Below are 24,777 nucleotides of genomic sequence, written 5' to 3' on the forward strand. Positions count from 1 at the left end.
GGGTAGTTACTGTATGTAGGATGACTGCTGTGATATTGACAGTGATCTTATTTTAAAGTAAACAAAAGTAACTGAAAACCTCACATAGATTGATACAGCAATTAGAAGGAGAAAACGTTTTCCCATTGTAAAGCAAGCCATATAATTATTTCAAATGTTGAAACAAATCCAATCATTCATTTAAAATATCCACTTATTAGCCTAATGGATCTTTGAAGATAGATAAATTGGATGCAATTGAATTAAGAATAAGTAAATTGTCAAAGAAGACTACATTTCCTGTTTCTTCAAGACTATCCAAAACAGTAAACATTATTAACCTTAACAAAATTTTTTTAAGTTTTTTGAAGTTACTTACAAAATAAAGTTCTTTTAAAAAGAGTTGATTAAATTTCAATGAAATGTAATAATGGGAGCAATTATAACTCTCTAGGATGATGTCAGCATTTTGTAACAGGTTTTAGCAGGTAACCCTATCAAACATTTTATTAACTATGTGAATTCAGCAATTATAAGCATATTACTAAATTATTTGTATGATATTAACTATAATTTACTTATTTTAAAGGGATCATTATATCAGTCTTTACTGGAGACAGAAGAGAGAGAGCTGAGTATTAGATAGAATATATTACAAAATGTCACAACACTAAGAAAGTTGTCAGACCCTGTTCCATGCTTCTTTTCATGATAACTAGAAAGACTGTGGCTAAGAAATACTTTTATAAATAAATATTGGGCACTGGAGCTTCAAGGTAGATGTTTCTATCAATTTCTAAGTTAGGATTAATTCAATTAAAAGGCTACATCACTGGAGTGCTCCTGGTAGAGATACTGTTGGTTGCTTCATTTTATAACAGTGTAGTACAGAGAATTATTCATACTGGGCAACTGTCTTTCTCATTATTGCAAAATCAGCTTCTTGCTGAATTTTGATTAATTTTTTTTATCTATTATACATTATTGACTGTAAGTTAATTGTTTTGTTATTGGTCTTCTCTATGAGGTACTTGATTTCTAGCTGAGGAGTAGAAGTTCAGCCTTAAAACACAATACTTGTATCTAACTACAGTCACATGTAAGAAGTATAAATAAATGCCTGCACTTAAATTGGTGAATTCTAATAGGGTTTCTATACTTGTCAAGCTTGGAGTAAACGATTTAATATATTCACCAACTGTTTAGAGGGAAATATATGGGTGCAAGGAGAATAAATTACTGGGTGAAAATAAACTGTGGCTGAAGTATAAACTAAATATATGACAGCAGATCTTTACATATAAATGCAACATTAGTGGGAGTTATTTTTAAAAAGGTGAAAGTACGTTCCATTCTGCTTAGTGTCGTTACTCTTCACATCGATCGTGTTCAAAGAAAAACATTTACTTTATTCTACAAAAGAGCCTCAAGCATACAATTTGCAAATTACTCATAATATTAATAAGTCTAGCATTTCATGTTTTTCAGTTAATCTTCAACTAAGAGTCAAAATTTTGAAAGTTAAAAAAATTATACAGTGACTAGTTCAAAATGACCAACATATTTAGAACAACATTAGCTGGCATTTATATAGAGCTTATTTCCTGCCAGACACTACCTGATTTAAATGCATAGCTTATTTAATATTCTCAAGATATTATTACAACCCCAGGTCAGACAACTTGCTCACACAGCTAAAACCAAGCGGTACACTCAGGATTCAAACTCAGGCAGTCTATTTGGAAGACTGCACCTTTAACCACTACTCGATCTCATCTCCTAAGGGAGATGATTCAGCCAGGAACCGCTATACTTTTGGAAGCCATTGTTTAAACTACAAGCAATGACGGATGTCAAATGTGGAAACTTTTTGCTCATTATGAAACTGAGTGTGTGAGTTTCAGACAACTGAAAAGGAACGTAAGTATAATAAATGTGCCCAAAACTGTGCAGGGTGTTAAGATCAGAGATGGTAGCACTTAAATGCTTATAATTGTGATTTCACCCTGAGACTGCTCTCATTCAAAAAAAATAAACAAATAAAAAAGCATACAGTCACACTTAACATTCAAGGTCATACCATTTAAATTATCTACATATAGGAAAAAACTACAGTGGTGTCTCTGGCAATTATGCCAAAACAACGATAACTGTTTCATTAACCTTGTTCCAAAACATGAAAGATATTTTCTTTCTAAAATAACTAATAATCAAAATGTTTAAACAATGATAATATTTATTGAACAATGAAACTCACATACTACAAATTTCTAAGGAGGAAAGTCAGTCTTTATTGGCAGAAAATTTGACATAATTTGATTTTCACTTTCCAAATAAAAAGAAGCATACAGGCTTAACTTTATGATGCCAGCCTGAAGTCAGGGAAGAAAAAAGCATGGCTCAACAAATGTGGATCTACTTTCCTTTGAAGGTGTCTTTGAAAGGAGCAATAGGGGGGAAAGCAATGTAGATATTCTCTAGAACTGAATTTCAAAGGTAGTATTTGGCCCTTCTTCCACCTGGGAAGAATTACAAAACTTTTTTGCCTTTTATTTTCCACTGTAAGGTCCAAAATGGGAAAATAAGTCCAGGCTATGTCAGTCTCCACGTGGTATTAGATTCATTAGCAGCCATAGCCCAAGAAATGTAGGACACAAGGGCCTATGTTACTGGCTGCTGTGAACTTTAGTGGCAAACTTAAAAAATAAACAATAAAACCTTTAGCACTACAGCACAGACCTCGAAATCACTCAGGAAACTTCCTTCAACTGGGTCTGATGCATTATTGAGATCATAGAACAGAACTGCTCATTTTAATTAAATACTTGATGAGGAATATTTATTATTGTAAACTAAAATAGTTTATTTAAAAAATTGGAAATTACAATAAATTGTATTTTTCTTATATGACTTATCACTGTGTGAATTAAAAACAGACAGGTCTAAATTAAAAAGGGAATCCTCTGAATTTAATTAAATAACATTTAAAACACTTTTAAAGACATTTAAATAGTATAGGAAAGCTATGAAACATCTATCTTGTCTAGCATGTGTCAAAATACTAGCAACTCACCGTCTTTTTAAATTATAACTTAAAATTTTGATGTCTATCATGTAAAATGAGTCAAATGAATAAATAAAATTTGAGTAAACAAAACTATAAAATTGTATTGTTTGCTCAATTTTTACTTACTCATTTGACTAATTTTACTTTATAGACATAATTTTAAACATTTTATCAATACTCTTGTTATTCAAATCTCTTCTTTGAAACTATGCCTTAGTTATAAAGTTATAATTATGTATATAGTTTCTGTATAATATCCAATATATGAATAGATTTTTAAAAATCAATTGTCTTGCTAATATTTAAAGTGTTAAACAAACCATGTTTAAGCTTTCAGCTAATTTATTAGCTCTCTGGAAATGTAACTACTGGAGCCAAGAGTTTCTAAATGTGTTTCCAGCAAGTAGTGAAACCCAAGACACACAGGTGCTATATTTAATGGTCTGAAAACTTTATATTGTATTCAATGATACTTTAAATAAACCTATCTATTATTTGACAGATAAAAGAATAATTTCAACAAGTGAATAATGCATATGAATTACTCTAATTAAAAGAATATCAACAGTACCCTGTTTTTCAAAAAAGCTGTTTTTTTTTTTTGTCAATAGTGATTCAGGAGGTGAATCAGTTACCTGTGAACATCATGAATATCAATAATCAGCAAACTATGAAGCCCAGAACTGAGGGTTAATATAGGGAAAAAAAAAGAGATTTTTTCCTAAAAATAGCACTTCACTATACATATACTCCATTAGTTCTAGAAGCAATAATCGTTCAAGTAAAACAATGTAGAAGTTGAGCTATCAGGGTCCACCTTGGATTAAATCATGGCAGGATTTAAATGATACGTACTTCAAGCTCCCAACTTACATTAAGAGTCAACCCTCTGATATTCATGGAATATAGTCTCTTGGCTTCTCATGAATACCCACAATGACAGGAGCCTCATTAACTCACCATGTAGCCTCCAGATTTTTGGAAAGTTCTAAATATTAGAAAGCTCATTTTTAAATGAAAGATGCATCATCCTTTAAAACCTTCCATGGATTGATCTTAGTTGAACTCCGTGGAATATCACAGGATAGTCTGAATTCCTTTTCTTTCTTGATAGCTTTTCAATATTTAATGACAGCTTTCATGCACTCACTTTCCCAAGCTAAATCTTTCCACTGAATTTCATAGGCTGTATCTACTATACCCAACCATCTCCTTTTTCTTCTCTTCTCGGCACATTCCTACTACCTGGTGTTACAGTTTGCCCAAAAAAAAAAAAAAAACTCACTGACCTGAGTCAATTCAGACTCGTTACAATCCTATAGAACAGAGTAGAACTAACCCATAGGGTTCCAAGGAGCACCTGGTGGAGTCAACCTGCTGGCCTTTTGGTTAGCTGCCATAGCTCTTAACCACTACACTGCCAGGGGTTCCACAGTTTGCCAATGTTCATCTAAACATGTAGTGTTTAGAACTGAATACAACATTTAAGATGTGGTGATCTCTGCAAACTATAGTAGCGCAATCGTATCTCTTATCAGGATACTCTCATTTGTTCAATTTAAGAAAGCATTAATTTTGCAACCACTTTGTACTATAAATACCAAGCTCAGTACCAACAAAACCATGATTACTAGTTAAATTTTTGGATCCAGGGCAGGAACTTGACAATGATACCTATTGCTATGAGTAGTATCATGACATCTGTATGTTAACACAAATCCCTATATTGGAGCCTCAGGTTTGTCGTTCTGTAAAACACGGAGATAGTCTATTTATCTCCCTAACACATATTCTTCGGTGTTATCCAGTTTTGAGCTATGATGACCTAAAAGTCAATGTTTATAGTAACCCATCTCTAATCATCGCTAAACTCCTAATGTAAATATTTCCTTGTATGGCATTTTACATTTAAGAAGCTTTGCCCAAGGCTTCTTTTTCACATGTTTACTTTTAAAATTGGTTTTATGGAAAACAACTCCCTTAGAGAGTTTCATGATAGCTGTTCACACAGTAGCATTAAGTAGTTGTTCAAAATACAAAAATCCCACGCTCGATCCCATCTTTAGGTCAGGACAATGTAACGACAACAAGAAAACCCTTAGACTGATATGTATGTGCACATATACACATACCACACATAAAATGTGCATCATAAATTAGGAAAAAGTATGCAGTCACGTGCGGAAAGCAAAGCTACACTATTTTATTCTAGTTAAAGTCTTTTTTTCCAAACTTTCTTCTCAATTTTTCCTCCTTCGTTGCCATAATTTTCTTTCAGACAAATACAGAATTAGGAAAAGGGTTCTGTGGGACTCCAATCACCGTAAAGCCACAACATAGCCTTCAATTAGGGCACGTTTAAATCAGCTTGGAGCTGAAGGAACCTCGCGGGTAACCAGCTGGCATTTCCACCGAACTCCTCCCCTTAACCACGCCCCCCAAATCCTGAGCCTTAGGAGAACCCAACCACAGAGGACTTCCACTCCACGAAGGCAACCCATTAGTAAAGTGCTTTCGGGTAACCACTTCTTTTCCCAGAACTCCCAACAGTAACAGGCGCTCCTAGCGCCGAGCCTCTTCCCGCGGGCCGGCTCGGGGTGAGCACCCGGGTTAGTCAGTGCGCACGTGACGCGCGATGCCCACATGACACGACCGTAGGCGGGGGAGGGGGACAGGAGTGAAGCAGGGGGAAAAAAGTTGCAGAAGATCGGTCCGAACACTCAAAGCCATCCGTCCCTTCCATTCCTGTATAGCCAGTGGCTCATGGACTCCAAGGGGGCTGCCGCGGATAAAGGCGTCTCGAGCCCTGCTCCTGGAGTGGGGGTTGCAGCTCTCTGCTTGCCCCACTACCCTCTTCTCCTTCCCGACCCGCTTGTGATGCCGCTGCACCCTCAAATTGCGTCTTCTTCCACTCCCTCCTTCCCTTTTTCATTCCTTTCCCAAAAGCTCTTTATTCACTGGGGCGATGCCACTGACGCACATTCAATATGCCCCGGGAGCTGGCCCGCACCTCTGAGGAGGTCGGACAAGGCCGAGCTCCTTCCAAACACGAGGGTCTAACTGCGCAAACAAAGTTGCACAGCACACCGCAACCTGCCCTCCCCTCGCTTTAGCTCCTTGGTCAGACGCCTTGCAAAGCTCATTTGCCTGCCGGTCCTTTTTCGACCCCACCCCACCATCGTGCAACACACCCCCTTCGACACGCGCGCCCACCCTGCCATTCCCCAGCGCCTCGAGCGGTCCCGCAGCCTGGCAAAGCACTAAGCAAGCCGCCGCGCTCACCTTGCTTGACACATTTGAGCCGGAGGGGGTCCTTGCAGTGTTTGATGACGGCCAGCACGTCCCTGATGGTGAGCCCAGCCACAGGGGTCTCGTTCACCTCCAGCAGCAGCTCCTCCGATACCAACTTACTGCCGCTCTCATAGGCCACCTTGCCGGGCTTCACCTCCCCCAGGTAGGGGAATTGTCCATTCTCGGCGCCCCCCTTCAGTTCAAAGCCCAGCTGACCCTCCGGGTTCCTGCCAATGACACTCTCATGGACTTTGCTAGTCCAGTGGCTTTTCTTTTTCAGGCTTTTGGACATGGCAGTGGGGTGAGTCGCCTCAGCTTCTGGGGTTCCTTTGGGGTTGGGATGGTTTAGTGGTGAGAGGACAGGATGGAGGAGCAGGGGGGCAAAGGGGTGAGAGGAGCAGACTTTGCCTTCCTCCCCCGTCTGTCCGGTGCTTTCCCTCTTCTTTGGATGGAGTGTGGACAAGGAAGGGAAAGGATGAGAGGGACGGCTGGGCAGAGGTAGGAGAGCTTGGGTGAGGTTGTGCTGTCCCTTGAATGACACTCAAGGCTGTGGCCCCGCAGTAGAGGAGAGCTGTGTTGGTGGTGGCGGCGGCAGCAGCCTGAGCAAGCAGTAGCAGAGCTGGAGAGCGGGTGGGTTGGGGGTGGGGAAGGAGGGTAGGGATGCCGGGGGCCACTCCTGCGTGGTGCGAGTGGGAGCGCGCGCGCGCGCGCCTGGGTGTGTGTTGTTAGCTGATATCCATGGCAGCTGCAGTGGCAGCGGCAGGGTCCGGGTGTGTGTGTGTGTGTGTGTGTGTGTATACTAGTTATACTGTAACTGGCGGGAGGGGAGGAGAGAAAGGAGGAAGGGGGAAGCTGGAGAGGCAGGAGGGGCGCGCGCGCGCCGGGCGGGGAGCTGGGGAGGGCTTCGCCACTGTCTCCGCTCCCTCCCTCCACAGCTTGACCCGGTAGTGAAGGCAGAGAGAGAGGCAGGCTGGGTCCGCCTGGCAGCCTGCGGGAGGAGGAGGGAGCGGGGAAGGAGGGGAACCGAGGCCCGCGTGGGGAGGCCGAGCTGGAAGGGCTATAAGCCCAATAGGGACCTTTCCTTGCCTCCAAGCGGCCATGCAGTGCGCTCGGCTGCTGCGCAGTGAGGAGAGCCCGGCTTCCTCCAACCCGGGACCGGTTGGAGCGGGACCCTGGCATCTGGCGCATTCGAGTGCCTGGTGCTACATCTTGGGCTCTGGGAGCCTCACGGCGCGGGATCCTGCTGTGAGAAAGAGGCCGCGTGGGGGTACAGGGCGTGGAGTGGCAGTTGAAGGACTAGGAGCAGGGGGGCCGAGTGGAGGGGTACTGGCTCTTCATCTCCGCACTTCTATATTCAGACTCGTTGCAGAGTTCTCTGAATTCGCCCAGGGAGGAGGGGAAAGTTAGAGAAATGGAGGCTGGTTACTTTCTGACTGCGGGAAGAGGGAAGCCGCATCTCCTTTCCCGGTGCAGGCCCCGCCCGCGCGTCTGACCAGGACTGGAACTTCGCGGAGGGGTGGGATTGTCTGGTGAAGCAATTCGAGGAAACGGGGGGAGGGGTTTCACTTTTCCTTGGTAGGAGAAGCGGAAAGAAATGGGGCTGCTGTTGGTGAGGGCGGTTGCAGTGAGCAGCCTCCGCAGAAAAAAGGACAGTTGAATTGTGCTTACTGCGGCGGTGGGAAGGAAGGGACACGCCTTCGCCCAGGAAAGCCCCCACTCTCAGGCTCCTACTTCTGGAAGAAACCTTAGGATGTCCTGGCCCAAACAACTGCTGGTGCAGGGAAAAGAAAGAATGGAGGCTGGAACTCAGTTCACTGGCACCAACCAGCGCTCCTCTTCCTACACCAAGTTAGCAGCCAAGAGAAGCGGTGAGGATCAGACGAAAGTTGGCAGAGGGCTACTTACTTTCAGCGAAAAGTTAATTTCCTGTGAGATGTTAAGAGTGATTAAAAAATTCCCGCAACTGGTAAATGAGTTTCATTTGCTTAACTTTCAAATGATACGTCTGAGACAGAAAATAAAAAAGTTGAACACCCACTCATCTCTTTAAAGCAAAGCATGAAAAGCACTGTGCAGTCAGGATTCTTGATGTCTGAGAAGAAGGTAGTGTGGGAGGCAAGCAATACGGTAAAAAATGCTCAGTGAACCCAAACAGAAAGACCAGGTTTGAAACCAGGCTCTGCTGCTTGTTAAGAGTGGGTAAGTAAATTACTTCACCTTTCTGAGCGTCAGTTTCCTCATTTGTTAAATAGAGTTAAAAGTACCAATCTGATAGAAGTATTGTGGGGATCAGTTCAGGTGATGCAAGCCAAGTGGTTGCCTGGCACAGGTACGTAGGTGCTCAAAATATGAATTTGCTGCTGCTTTCTCTTTCAAATATAACTCACTATTTGAGGGTGGGAGGAAGGAGTCAAGTCAAGTCAGAACCGAGGAGACCTTAAGGAAGAATAAGTTGTTTAATCGTGTGTCTTTCTTTCACTTGAGAAAACTGATGCCCAAGGAGTTGGCAGGTACTGGTGATGGCTGTTTTGTGAACCAGGGGCAGTGCCAGGATCTGAAACCAGAGTTGCAAGCAATGCCCAGCAGTCGGCAACTTTTTGTGGCGAAGTCCAGTTCTCACACAAAGAAATTGAGTTTTAGCCTTAGGAGGCGTGATTCTAAATGAAAGTTGATAATCCAAACAAAATGTATTTTTTAATACCAATATCAGTAACTACCACGTATCAGTAAAAATAATACTTACCAAGTCAGAACTACTTGCCAGATGTTGTTACATGGGCTTTACATATATTATTTCTCCTGAAAACTTAATAAAGTGGAAGCTATTATTCCCTTATACAGATAAGGAAACTGGAGCGTACAGAAATTAACTTTTGCAAAGTTACAAATCTATTAAATGGTGGAATGAAGATTCAGACCCAAGCAGTTTGGCTCCAGACCTGGTCTCAATCACTTTATTGTACCCTGTCTCCATGTACTTACCATATGTCATACCAGCACTCAGTACATAGTGTCCCCAAAGGTTGAGTCTGCATTTTATTTTAGGTGTAATTAGGGGAAAAGAAAGCAGATCGGTAGAGTTTGGTATGAGAGCACGTTTACCCTTCAGAACCTAGGAGAATCATTGATGTGTGTTCCAGGTAGTTTATTACTTCTCAGCTCCAAATTCACTCTTCTTTGCCCTGCATCATGATACTAGAACTGGAACTGTGCGCGTGTCTGTTTTGCCAGCTGGTACAACATTGGGCCTTGTCAGTAAAGGGTGCTAGACTCTGCAGAAAGGAAGGGCGTCTCTGGGTTTTCAGTGCTTTTCTCCTTCCTTCTGCAGTGTGGGGGTCATCAAGTGACTTCTGGTCAGGTGGTATGCAAGAGACCTACCACTGTTGTACACCCTCTAGTAACTTTTGCTGGTTCCCTGGTCTGTGACATCCCAGTGAGTCTTAACTGGCACCCCACTGGATGGTTTACTGCTCAGGAGCCCCAGTCTGGCACCTCAAGAAATTCAACAAATTTCTTGACCAGCCACATCATCCCCCATGAGATCTGACTCTCAGGCTTGGTGGAGTGGGGGGCAGAGGACAGGGGTGAGGATCTTCTAAGTTATTCCCTCCTTGAATTCTTCTCTCCAGCGGTCCTGCAAGTAAAACTATTCTCTATATCTGCTATTCCTATATTCTTTAGTGGTTCCTTTACCCTTCATAGTAGTTAATTCCTTGTTACTAGTTAAAAATTGTTATTGTTCAATTTCCCCTATTCAAATTATGATGTGGCTTCTATATCCTGACTGGACCTTGACTGATAAACAGTGTAAAGAATTTGTGTGAAATCCTGAGGAGAGAACTGCCTTGGGAGTCAGAAGTTGGGCTTCTGCCTTTAGCTGTGTAATATTGAGTAAGCTGAGTATTTAACCTTTCAGAGTTTATTCCCTCCCGTGAAAAGGGGATGATAATATATATGACAAGATTGTTTGAGCATCATGTAAAATGATATATGTGAATGCACTTTAAAACTAGAAAAGCTATTAGTTAAAGGTATTAATTATCAATATAGGAACAGAGAGTAGCAAAGAGGAAAATGGGGACTGTTTTCTTTAAGAAATCAATTATGTGAATTCTGGGGCCTTGTTAGATTGTTTCCTGGGGAAAAAAAAGATGGTATTTCTTGTCAGGTTTATTGTCATTAAATAAATATTTGCTTGTCAGCTGATTTTGCCTAACTTTTCAGTTTGTCTAAGTTTCCAACTATGAAAATATAACCATATTGAAATGTTAGATTCAGACTGATTTGGTTACTTTCTTTCTGATAGCCTTCACATTTGCTTTATTTCTCCTTTACTTTTCCTGGATTTGATGCTTGTATCAATAAAGGATCGTTTCATTGCTGAGCACTCCGTGTGCAGACCATACCGCTGGATAGTGAACGCTATTGCAAAAGAAAAGTAGTATAGGAACCTTAAAAGCTACAAGAGAAGTATGAGTACGTTCAATCCTTAGAAAGGTTCTATGAGGTAGATGGTTGTGGCAGACACTGTCAAGCTCCACCAGATCCCGTAGCCTCCCTTTGACTGGAGCTGGGTGCTACCTCCCCACCCCCACCCCAGCTTCTGTGTTCATTTGCTTCCCACAGCTTCACTTTGGAGGACTGCCCAAGGGTTACTGGAACCACTTTGCCTAAAGGCCCAGAGAACCAAAAGGAACCACCTGGAAATTTACTGCCCTCGCAGAACACCTTTTGCCACAGACTAATCATGGCATACAGTATTAAAGCCCAAGCTGTCTTACCTCTGGTAGCAAGAAACTGTTAAGATGTGGAAACTCAAGGCTCCCCTGCAGGATCACGTTGATGCTAGAATTTTGCCGGAAATCACTCCCTTCCATGTCTTGCTTACCCTATGGGTTTGTCCTGGAAGCATTTCCTTAATAAATCACTTGCACCTGATACTGAACGCAGACTGTTCTTCTGGAAATCTTGATCTAAGATATTGCTGTTCCTTTTTACAAATGAGGAAACTGAGTTCAGATACTTTAAATTCCCTGAAGTCACAGTACAAATAAGGAGTGGAGCTGTAATGGGATCCCTGTCTGTGTGGACTACAGTGCTTACTTCTGACCCTATGTTACATTTAAAGTTCATAATAATGCAATTATTTTTGAAATTAAAGTTCTGAACAGAAGTGAACACAAAATTCAACACTTGATCAACAGACACAAAGTGACTAGTGTATGCTAAGAAATCTACAAGTGTTTGGGGTAGAAGGGTAAGGAACCAGGGGCATCTAAGACACTCCTTGTTTTCAAGCCTGTCTTTCACAGCAACAGTGGGTGGGCTTCTTAAGGGTAGGTTTCATGTCTTAAGACCAAAGCATGGTATACCTCATCTTGAAAAACTTTACTGAAGTGCCTGCCTGACCAGAAGTGTGAAGACAGGTCCCAAATTTTCTAGTCAAGGGGTCTCTTCATGCCAAGTCTGAATTGGGTGTTTGTATTAGTTTCGTATTGCTTCTATAAAAATTTACTACAAACTTGGTGGTTTATAACAACACAGGTGTATTATCTTATAGTTCTCCGTATCAGAAGTCTGAAATGGACCTCACTGAGCTAAATTGAGGTTTTGGCAGCACTGTGTTCCTTCTGGAGCCTCTAGGGAAGAATGTCATTCCTTGCATTTTCCACCTCCTACAGCTGCCCTACTTCTTTGGTCTTTCTTCCATCTTTAAAGCCAGCAACTGCTGGTGAAGTTCTTCTCATACCCCATCACGCTAACACGAACTCTTATTCTGCCTTCTTGTTCAGCTTTAATGACCCCTGTTGTCATTAATATCTGGATAATCCAGGATAATCTACCTATTAAAATTGCTGATTAGTGAGCTTAATTCTATATGCAATATTAATTTCCCTTTGCCATAAAGACCAAAAAACTAAACCCATTGTCATCAAGTCAATTGCAACTCATAACAATGTTATAAGTAGGACTCATGAGTACGCAGAGTAGGACTGCCCCATAGGGTTTCCAAGACTGTAATATTTACAGAATCAGACTGCAATGTCTTTCTTCCACAGAGTGGCTGGTGGATTTGAACTGCTGACCTTTTGGTTAATAGCTGAGTGCTTAAGAACTGCACCACTAGCGCTCCCTCCCTTTGCCATACAATGTAACATATTCACAGGTACCAGCGATTAGGACTGGACATCTTTTGTGGAAAGGTCATTATTCTGTCTACCACAGTATTATAGGGCCTCACTCCTCCATATCCTCACTATTTCTTATATCATGTTCTCAGTGTTACTGACCTATGTATATTATTGTGTTTTATTTCCTTCTCCCTGCATTTGACCTCAGAAACCTCTGTAGTGTTGCTCGAGAGATCTTTTTAAAGCCACTCCTTTTTGCTCTGTTTAAAATCCTTCATTGCTACCCTCTAAATACACAGCAAAGTCCAAACTTATTATCTCACATTGATTTTCCTCTGCCCCACCTTAATTTTTCTGCCATATTCCTCCATGTACCCTCTAGGTTAGAGCTCAGGGCAGTTCAACCAATGTGGGTTCTCTAAGAAAAGGGGGCCCCATTACAGCATCTAATTTAGATCCCTTGGAATATAATAATTAAAGATAAATTTTTTAAATTGAATTTTAATAACATTCAGATCAGGACAATGAGGTATAGTGTCTTGTGACGACCGCCCACTGTGTTTGAGGCCTGGAGTAGCTGACTCAGACATCCTACCCAAGGGTCAGGCCTGTGTCTTCCCTTCACCTTTCCTCCCTTGCTTCAGCCATCCTGAACTGTGTACATTTTCTTTGCTCACTAGGCCATTTCATAGTTTTGTGTTTGCCTGCGAAGCCTCCTTCTCTTGTCTGTCTGGTTCATACCTGCTCACCCTCTAAGACATACCTGTAGGGCTAGTTCCTCTCAGAAGTTTTTTCTGAGTCTTTCTGCTACCAACACAACAGGAACCCCTCCTTTATATCTTCATGTATCCTTTACAGAAACGTGACATCTGAGACACATGTTTTCAAGTCCGTATTCCGCACCAACGATGGATGGGCTTCTTAAGGGTAGGTTTCATGTCATATTCATCTTTGTACCCTTGGCACCTTGCACATTATCTGGCACAGTGTAAATACTCATTAAAAGTTTACCTGACAGATACATCTAAAACTTAGTGATGGTGTCTAAAATTGTATTTTATGAACACTACCTTAATGTGCATTTTCCCATTTGTTAATATTAAGTAATTATCACTTTACTGTCCTACTAATGCCTTAAGAGAATGCAAAAAGAACACACAGAATTGAGGTAGCAGTTAAGAATGGGAGCCAGCTTCTTCAAGAACTTGGGACAGCACTAGATTTGGGCAGGCTTCGTGTGGTGGTGGTGGTAGAGGTAGTGGTAGTGTGGTAGAAGACAGACCTCACACGCGCCATAGTTTTTCTGTGGCTACTCCTGTTGTACAACTTCCTTTCACTTCTGTTACAATGTTCACACAAAAATGCTAATCCATACTTCTAAAATAGATTTTATTTTCCAATAGCATAGTGCAGAGTTTTTCAGGTTTTTCTATCAAAATATTTCTAATAATGATATTTTGCCAGCCAAGATCAATCTTATTTAAGTCTCATGTTTTCATCTAAAAATTTCTATGGGTTTTGGATTCTATAGTAGATTCCTGTTTGTATTGGTATAAAATATGTCTTTCCATAAACCTTGCCTAAATAACATTCCAGAGGATTTGCTGCATTTATCCTGTGGTGACCAGTCGACCCAGCCTAGTGCCTATGGGCACAGCTTAGGTCCAGTAACTGAAAGTAGAAGCCCAAGTCCTGAAGAGAGGATGGGCCACAGAGAAGATGTGGAGACACTTTGGAATCTTGACTTATTGGCTTACCCAGCAATGTGTAAAATGTGAAAAGAGAAAAAAAACACTAAACTTGGGTCTGCAAAATCTTTTAGTGAGCAGAAAGGAAAGGAGGAATGAGTTAAGAAGACCATATTCAAATGTAAGGGTCTAATGTTGAGAAATTCAGGAACTTTGAAGTTAGTGAGCCGAATTTTTAGGGACTTTAACCCCTCAAAACACATGCACAAAACCGCATATTCCATCCCGTATCTTATCAAATTACTTACGATGCTAATGCTCTTTATCTCAAAACCTCAAGTATTTTGATTATCGAAACTTTTAGCTTTAGGTCAATTCATTTGCATGGAGAAATCTGAACTTTCATTTTAGTCTAGTATTAATGTTCATATTGTGCTTTCACATTTCACAGAATCATCTCATATTAGTATTGGTCTTAATATTGGGAGGTAATATATGGTCCATCTTTTGGAAGGTAGAGTCCACCCAGAAACACCTTGAGGGAAAGGCCTGGTGATGTACATCCAAAAAATCAACCGTCGACAATCCTATGGAACACAGTTCTACTCTGATGCACATGGGGTCTTCATTCGTTGGAATCAACTGAACAGCAAGAGGTTCTGGTTTCCCACAACACAGAATTTGTTCTTGAACAGCACTGGGAATTAGTCACCTAACCCTCTGCAGAAGATCTGGGACCATGAAGAAGAAAGGCTGGAAGATGCAAAATTCGACCACTTAAATCCATGAGAATATTCGATAATGTTGGCTGCCAGAAAGTTCTGAATGATGTACCTTTGGTCCTCTTGAAGCAATTCTTTGTGTGAAATGCCTGGCCAGTGCAGTCTGTACAAAGTGGGTAAAGAGAACTGCAGTAGCAGATGGTTTAAATCGTAGCTGCGTATTAACTGTGGAGTTTGTAAAATGTAGGGAAATTTGACTGGCTGGAGAAAAGAATACATGAAAACAATTTTTTGTTGTTTCATGACTTTAAAATCTTTGCAATATTTTATGTAAATATTAAAGGGCAGTTTTAGTAAAAAAAAAAAACTAACGCTTTTGTTATTTTATTCAATATGTGCACAAAATACAACAGGATAATATCGTATTTGGATCTGGAAATACGTTCTTTCCCATGCAGTCTTAGGCAGTCATGCTTCTTAAATGTCAATATCTGAGTTTATCCTTTTTATTTTACTGCTTCGCTTTCTACTTATTTTAGTTCCTGCTGGACTTTTGTAATTGATTCACATTTCACTAAACTCTAATGTTATTCTCTCCCTTTTTTATACTTTAGGCCTTACTAGAGTTTTATAAACAAAAAATGCAGGTACATTGATTTCATGCTGTCAAGTAGCCGTATCTATCATTTTTTAAAAAGAATAGTTCAATTCTTATGTTCTACATTATGAATTCTACATCTTTTAAAGCCATCTTAATGATTTTTTCAAGCACTCATCCTTTCAGAAAACTCCATCCACTATTTGTTTATTAATTACTTACTTTTCTGCTTTTCACATATTATTGCTCCCTCCATTTTCCAAACACACATTTTTATTCTGTGGATATCTTCAGTGTATATCTCCAATTTCATCTTTTTAATTGTCTTTCCTGTCAGTACCCATTACTAAATTATAAAAACTGTAAGTATTCTCTGTGTTTTAATACTTTGTCTACTGCCCGTATTCTAACCCAGCATATTATTTTTTGTACGATTATTATGGATTTAAAATGACAACAGCTCCAGTGAATTAAAGGAAGCAACAAAAGAATAGTGCTATCTTGAAGTTAATTTTTATCAGTAGTGAAAAAAACTGAGAGATGAAAGTGAAGTTGTGGAGAGGAAGTGAACATATTCTATTTTGAAATATTAAGGAACAGTCAGACTGTGTTTTCTAGGTTTTAGAAAAGTATATTTCAAGAAATTCAAAGAAAAGTTCTTCTTGCTTCCTTAACCAGATGATTAAGATCCAAAATTTGCTGATGAACATTTGGAGGCAACAAGAATGCAATTCTAATTTTACTGGTTTTGCAAAACTCTCCAAACACTATTCTCTGTGACATGGTTTTCTTTTAACCATTTTGAGTATTATAGATGCCTTTCAGAGTATTGATAATAGTGATCATATTCCACTCTCTTCTCTCCCACAGATAAACATATAGACATATCTTCCAAATATTTCATATAATTGCAGGTAGTTTATAAATCCATTGAAGTCCAACCACATGGTTAGGTAGGAATTCTTTAGAAGTCCAGCTACAATAAACCTCTTATACAAAGTTTTTTTTTTTTTTAAATATATATAATAAGCTGAAAGTAATCTTATTTGCAAACGCCTGACATACTACCTGAACCTTTCATAGCATTTCTTCCTGCTTTATATTATAAAATTCTGTACATACCTCAGCCTCACTTCTAAATTGTAACTTCTTTGAGAGAAGGACATATGTTTGTATTCCTCACAGAGACCAAATGAATGAAGGGAGCTGCAATACTAGAAAAAACAGTACACATAACTGTCAATGAATATAAAAGGATCAAATGTATCTATTAAGGACAGAATAAACTGAAGCCAGCAAAGTAAACCCAAAAGTTTAAGAGTATTTTAAAAGTAAGTTTTAATCAAGAATAGCAAGAATATGAACAACTGTATGGCAACAAACTGGATAACATAGATGTAATGGACAAATCCTTAGAGGCATACATCCTATCCATACTGACTTAAGAGGGAATAGAAAGCCTCAACAAACTTATAACAAGTGTAGAGATTGAATCAGTGATCAAAAACTCCCCCCCCCGCCCCCGCCCAGAAAAAAGTCCTGGATTAGATGGCTGGAATTTGGAATTTGGTACAATTTGGGAATTCCACCAAAACATTTAGAGAAGAATTGACACCAATACTGGTTAAATTCTTCCAAAAGATAGAGAAGGAAGGAATATTCCCTAATTCATTCTAGGAAGCAAGTATAACCATGATACCCAAACCAGACAAATATACCACATGAAAAGAAAACTACAGGCCAACATCTCTTATGAATACAGATTCAAAAATCCTCAAAAAAATACTAGTAAACAGAAGGCAACAGCGTATTAAGAAAGTCAGACACCATGACCAAGTGAGATTTATTCCAGGAACGCAGGGATGGTTCAACAAGGTGATACGACTACCATCAGCCAATGTAATACACCATATCAATAGAACAAAGGAAAAGGATACAGAAAAAAAAAAAATTGATGAAACCCAACATCTTGATGAAAACTCTACGTAAGATTGAAATTCCTTAATATGATTCAGGGTATATATGAAAAGCCAACAGCTGACATTATACTCAATGGAGAAAGACTGGGAGTTTTGCCCTTGAAATATAGATGAAAACAAGGGTGCCTGCTCTAACCACTTCTATTCAATATAGTATTTGAAGTACTAGACAGAGCAGTAAAAAAGGAAAAAGAAATAAAAGGCATACAGATTGGAAAAGAAGAAAAATTACCCACATTCACAATTCATGAATGATATGATCTTATATATAGGAAATCCCAAAGAGACCAGAAGAAAACTTTTAGAGCTAATAGAGGAATTTAGCAAAATTGCAGGGTACAAGGTCAACAAGCAAAAATCAATTGGGTTTCTGCACACCAGCAATAACAACTCTGAAAGGGAAATTAGGAAAACGATTCCATTTACAATAGCATCTAAGAGAGTAAATTATCTAGGAAAAAATCTAACCAGGGACATGAAGAACTTATACAATGAAAACTATAAAACACTACTGAAAGATTAAAGAAGACTTAAATAAATGGAAAGACGTTCTGTGTTCGTGGATTGGAAGATTTAACATTGTTAAGATGTCAATACTACCCAAAACGATTATCTATAGATTCAACGCCATCTCTACCAAAATTCCAACAGCCTTTTTTACAGAAATAGAAAACCAATTCTCAACTTTATATGGCATGACAAGAGGCCCCGAATATCTAAAGCAATGTTAAAAGAGATGAACGAAGTAGGAGGACTCACACTTCCTGGTTTTAAAATGGTAATCAAAACAGCCTGGTAGAAAGGGCCACATGAACCAGAGACCTACATCATCCTGAGACCAGAAGAACTAGTTGGTGCCCGGCCACAATCGATGACTGCCCTGACAGGGAGCACAACAGAGAACCCTTGAGGGAGCAGGAGATCAGTGGGATGCAGACCCCAAATTCTCATAAAAAGACCATACTTAGTGGTCCGACTGAGACTAGAGGAATCCCGGCGGCAATGCTCCCCAGACCTTCTGTTGGCCCAGGACAGGAACCATTCCTGAAGACAACTCATCAGACATGAAAGGGACTGGACAGTGGGTAGGAGAGAGATGCTGATGAAGAGTGAGCTAATTATATCAGGTGGACACTTGAGACTGTGTTGGCATCTCCTGTCTGGAGGGGGGATGGGAGGATAGAGAGAGTTGGAAGCTGGCAAAATTGTCACGAAAGGAGAGACTGGAAGGGTTGACTCATTAGGGGGAGAGTAAGTGGGAGTACGAAGTAAGGTGTATATAAACTTACATGTGACAGTCTGACTTGATTTGTAAATGTTCACTTGAAGCTCAATAAAAGTTAATAAAAAAAAAAAAAAAAAAACAGCCTGGTAGTGGTATAACAACAGACACATAGAACAATGTTGTAGAATTGAGAGTCTAGAAGCAAACCCACATATCTATGGTCAACGGATTTTTGACAAGGGTGCTATGCCCATTCGCTGGAGAAAGAAGAGGCTCTTCAACAAATGGTGCTAGGAAAATTGCATTTACACAAAAAGAAAAACAAAACAGGACCCATACCTCACACCATACACAAAAACAAATTCAAGATTGATTAAGGACATAAATGTGCAAGCTAAAACCATAAAATTCTTAGAAGAACAAGGAGGGGCAACATTGTCAGGCCTAACTTTCAACAATGGATTGTCTTATATAATAACAAAAGGACAAACAGCAAAAGACAAAATAAGTAAATGGGATTCATAAAAATTAAAAAAAAAAAAAAAAAAAAAAAACTTGCTCATAAAAGGACTTTACCAAAAAAGTGAAAAGACAAGTAACTGAGTGGGAGAATATCTTCGGAAACCATATGTCCACCAAGAATATAATGACCAAAATATACATAAAACGTTGACAACTTAATAATAAAGAGACAAATAACCCAGTCATAAAATGGGCAAAGGACTTGAATAGACATTTCACCAAGGAAGACATTCAAATGGCCACCAAAAACGTGAAAACATGCTCAGTGTCATTAGCTGTTGAAAAAAACTGGTTGCCATCAAGTTGATTCCAACTCATAGTGACCCTATAGGTCAGAGTTGAACTTCCCAATAGGGTTCCCAAGGAGTGACTGGAGGATTCAAATGGCCAGCCTTTTGTTTGGCAGCCATAGCTCTTAACCACTGCCCCACCAGGGCTCCATCAGATGCACATCAAAACCACAATGAGATACCATTTCATTACCATTAGGATGGCTATGATTTAAAAAAAAAAAAAAAGAAAGAAAGAAATAGCAAATGTTGGTGAGGAAGTGGGAAAATTGGAAACCTTATCCATTGCTAGTGGGAATGCAAAATGGTATAGCTGTCATGGAAAACAGTGTGGCAGCTCCTCAACAAACTAGTAATAGAACTACCATATGGCCCAGCAATTCCACTGCTAGGTATATACCCAAAAGACTTAAAAGCAGAAACTCAAAAAAGACTTGTACACCAATGTACATTGCAGCACTAATCACAATAACCAAAAGGTGGAAACAGTCTAAATGCCCATCAACAAATGAATGGGCAAACAGAATACTACTCAACCAGTAGGAGAAATGAAGTCTTGATACATGCTACAGTATGGTTGGAGCTTGAAGATGTTATGCTGAGCGAAATAAGTCAGTCACAAAAGGATAAATATTGTATGACCTCACTTGTATAAACAGACAAGAAAAAGCAAATATACAGAGACCAAAATGTATTAGTATTTACAAGTGTCCAGAAGGAGGAGGAAAATAGGGACTTAATGGTGATGGAAAAATCGCATTATTAAGGGTAGGGTTGCACAGCCGATTGTTGTAAATTGTTGTTAAGTTGTACACCTATAAAAAGTTAAATTGGCAAAAGTTGTGTGATACATTTACAACGACAACCAAAAAAAGTAGCTGCTAAGGCCACTTAATGTACAATCAAACATCTCATGGTATTAGTTTCTTGGTTTGGAGGTTTAGGGTCATAGTTTCATGGGACATCCCAGTTAAGTGGCCTAATAATGTGTTTAGTTCTACCTCCTAGTTCGTTGTGCAGTGCCTGTCTTAAAAGCTTGCAAACGACCATTCAAACCACAATGGTCTATTCACTTGGAGCAACAGAGGAAGAAGGAGAGTCAGGAATAGGAGGAGGATATGGAATGCGTAGCTTATTGCATCCAAAAACAACTGTATCCTTTGCCCTGAGACCAGAATAACTGGATGGTGCCCAGCTACAGTTACTGAACATTTTGATCAAAGATTCCATATAAGAATCCTTATCAAAAGGGGGAACATGTAGAAGAAAATTGCAAATGCTCATGGACCCTATACTTTCTGGAGCCTGGAGTGTGGATGAACTCCCGAAACTGTTGCCCTGAGATAATGGTTAAAATTTAAATTGAAAATATCCCCCGAGATCATCTTAAAACCAAACAAGAGTTTAGCTTAACTAGTAAAAAATGTCTGTCTTGAGCATTCTTCTCTTTTAAGAACTATCTATAATGGGATCAAATTGAAAACAGCAGCCTGAAGGATTAGACAGGTACCATAGTGGACAGTGAGCTTATGTTGATGAAGAAGAAACAGCTCAGAAAAAGAGGGTGAGAGTTGTTGCACATCTCAAAGAATGTAATCAGTGTCACTAAATTATATGTGTAGAAACAGTTGAATTGGTGTATGTTTTGCTGTGTATATTCTTAACAACAAAAAAATAAAATTTAGAAAAATAATAGCAATTAGCTCACCGTTTGGAAAGATACTAAAGTTTCAAGACTGTTGATTTCATTTTTATTTATTTGGGAGAACAATTTTTAAAGAGAAAGGGTGAGAGAAATTTTAGGAAAATTGTAGTTTAAAATGGATCACAAGATAACTGGAAGTCATTTAGTTTTTTTAGATTTTAGCATACCAAATTCTCTCGATTATGTCCCAAGGCAGTAATAATTAGGAGGCTTAAGAAATAATTGTAATCTCTGAAGAAAAACAGACATTAGGCAGTCGGTAGAAAATGGGCAAAAGGAAAGCTACCATGATTTTCAAAAGAGGAGAAGATATAAATGCCACAAACTATAGACCAGAAAAGTATGGACAGAGATTATAATGGAGGAGTTCACAGATTTATTGAAACATTACAAAGCTTAAGAACAACAAACATAATACATTTTCCTTTTGAAGCCTTCAGAATACTTTAATGGATATCAGTTTATATCATTCAATGAAGCTCCCACCTTAGCAGAAAACTTAAATAAAACACGTTTAAGTTTTCCCAGTACTAATGGAGATTTGTTTCTCAAACCTTTTCTCTGGAGACAAATTGTAGGTCTTTCCTCATGGGTAGGAAGATTTACATTACATATGAGGTATGATTTAAAGGGTTAGAAACATCTTTTCCATTCTCTCCAAAAGGCTTCACTTTTTTTTGTCATATTACCTGATAACTTTACATTAGAGATTTATCCCTTTGAGATAATAAAATGCAAATATCTTCGTAAGGGTTCCCTTCTGCTTTTGTCAGTACATGTAGTCAGATAGTAGTGAACAAAATCCATTCACTACAGGGTAAAGGGAAGATTGCACTAAAGTCTATACTGAACAGTGCTTAGCAATGCTTAGGTTTTCTTAGCTTAGTTTGCAAGAATAAAGAGATTAGGAATCAAGGGGGAGTAGGTATGTTACATAAAGTAAAATAATATTTGTGTGTTTCTAGTGTCTCTATACTGAAAGGGCTAAAAATAATGAAAACAGAGAATTCACGGAAGTGGAATGTGATAGGGTGGTACCACTTTAGTTGGATTGTAAGAGAAGGCCTCTTACAGGAGGTGACTTTTAAGCCAGACTTTCATGATGAACAATATCCATTTGGAGGAAAACCTGGGGGAAGGACTTTTCAGGCAGTAAAAAAAGGAAGTTTCTAGGCCCTGTGGTGATCAGTCTGACATGTGAGAGAGTAAGTAATTTTCACTTCGTTAATTTATACATTCAGGTATGCTACACCTAAGGTTAGTCTAAGGTCCCTGGGTGGTGCAAATGGTTTTTTTTTTTACTAACCTCAGATTTGATGGTTTGAACCCACCCAGCTGTGCCTTGGAAGAAAGGTATAGTGATCTGCTTTAGTAAAGATTACAGCCTAGAAAACCCTGTGAGGCAGTTTTACTCTGTAACACATGGGTCACTGTTGGAATGGACTCAACCCTAGGCAATGGATTTTTGTTTGTTTGTTTAAGGCTAGTCTATAAGACATTCCACAATTTGGTCCCTCCCTGTTTTTTTTTTTTTGTAATTTAAGTCTCTCCTGACTCGTTTCACCAGGCACCATGCTAGTTCATGCATTTTTGACTTTGCATATAGTGCTTGCTTTGTTTAACATTCTTCTCATTTGTCTACTTTTGCTCTGTAAACTCTAACTCATCTTTTAAACTCCAACCCAAATATTCCCTCTTTTAGGAAGCCTCCTCTCACTCCTGCCGACCACCCATGGAATTACTTAATCCTTTTGTGCTGCCGTTGTCTTGTGCATTTGACACATTGCTTCATTGCTTTGTAATTACTAATTTACACCCTGGCCTTAATTTCTAGTGAGTGTCTTTAGGACAGAGACCTTATGAATTCATTCCTGGGTACATACAGTTCATACTATTGTCATGCACATAGTAAATGCTCAGTAAATAATTATCAAATATTATTAAATGAATGAATGGAATATCTTTTTGTTACTATGATTTATAATTAATGTGACATTTATCTTTAGAATGGTTTCCCTGATATGTTTATTATAGCCAATATCCACTACAATACTTATCATTATTTTATTTTAAAACAATAAAATATTATAATATCATCACTCATATTGTGTAAAGATTGGGTAATTTTTGAAAAACAGTTTTCAGATTAAGTTTTACAATTTAGCATATTCGTGATGAATTTGCAGACAAATTTTTAAATTATTTTGGCATTGAGAACTGGCACTACTTCATGCAAATCACGATTTGGTCTCATGGTTTATGTGGTTCATTTGTTTTTCTCTCTTTTAGTCAGGGCAGTAGAGCTCTGCTTGAAAAATGTATTATACTATGTTTACCAGAACCTGGTGTTTTAACTTGGAACCTGGGAACTTTTTCAACTCTTGTTTCTGTCTGAGAAAAGTAGAATAGCTGGATGAGGAGCTGGGAGAAGAAATGATGGAAGATGTAACACACAAAAGTTGGGAAGAGAGAATAATGATTCTATTTCAAGGAGATTTTTAGTGCTCAACCCATTGAGCTAATAACATCTGTAAAGTGAAGACATTCAAAATGTTCGCTAAAAGAATCTGCCTGGTGGTTTCCAATTCTACAAAGTTGTGTAAGTGAAATGTATAGTTACTGTCATAATGAACTGAACAAAGAAGATCAAGAGAACAGAAGAAAAAAGTAAAGCTAGTATCTTATTTCTTTCTTCACTTTTTTATTTTACCTTACAGATAGTCACTGAAGTTTACACAATTTCTTTAATTGTTCTCTCATATTTACCTATCTACACTTGAATAGTAGAGTTGAAGAAAAATTTTCTGTGAAAGATGCCTTTGAAGTGATACTTATAGAAGAGAAATTAGTAATTCCAGATAATGAGAACTGAACAGACAATAAACTTTCATGTGCTCACTATACTCCAGTTGTACCTCCGTTTCTGACCCTCAGGGAATTAAAACATACTTCTCTCATTTGTTCTTTCTTCTGCCTGGAATAGTTTCTCCCCGCAACTTTACACATTTCAGTTTTCCTCATTTTGGTCTCAGCAGAGTTCACAGAGACCTTCAATGACCCCTTATCTGCTATAAAACAATTGTAATTGGTAGAGCTATTACTAAACCTATTTTATAGAAAGAGAAACTGAAACTACCCACCTTATTAAGCTTGGCCAATATCTCATACCTAATACATTGTGGTTATAGGACTCAAAGCCACATCTGTCTCACTCTAGACCCCATGCTCATTTGAATGCACAGCATAAAGCTTTGCTTTTCCTTTGGCCTGTAACAACTTTGGCATCATTGATTCTTTGCTTTTTCATCTGTAAAAGAAGGATGTTGATCTATCTTAGCAATTCCAATGTCTGTAAGCATCAATAAATGTGTCTACCACACATGATATATATATATATATATATATATATTTGCATTCTGTATCCCATGATTGCAGTATAAAACACTGACTCAGTGATACTTTTCATTTAATTTCAATTTTATTAATTGAAACAACTGTATATATCTGGAAAATAGAGGTGTGACAACAGCTTAGAGGGCTTTGTTTTGAAAGGAATTTCAATTATAACTGAAAATGAGCT

General features: G+C 38.9%; 1 protein-coding gene across 2 annotated transcripts in view; it reads right to left on the reverse strand.

The window, feature by feature from the left end:
• The window catches only part of MAGI2 (membrane associated guanylate kinase, WW and PDZ domain containing 2), a 1,483,873-nt gene extending 1,476,820 nt beyond the window's left edge, over nucleotides 1-7,053 (reverse strand). For both annotated transcript variants that reach the window (XM_064289914.1, XM_003407180.4), the window contains exon 1: nucleotides 6,329-7,053. In XM_064289914.1, the coding sequence (XP_064145984.1) occupies nucleotides 6,329-6,629 (301 nt within the window). In that variant the 5' untranslated portion in view covers nucleotides 6,630-7,053. The remainder of the gene's footprint in view (nucleotides 1-6,328) is intronic.
• Between the last annotated feature and the right edge of the window lie 17,724 nt (nucleotides 7,054-24,777).

This window comes from Loxodonta africana, chromosome 8, assembly GCF_030014295.1.
Source record: "Loxodonta africana isolate mLoxAfr1 chromosome 8, mLoxAfr1.hap2, whole genome shotgun sequence".
NCBI lineage: Eukaryota > Metazoa > Chordata > Mammalia > Proboscidea > Elephantidae > Loxodonta > Loxodonta africana.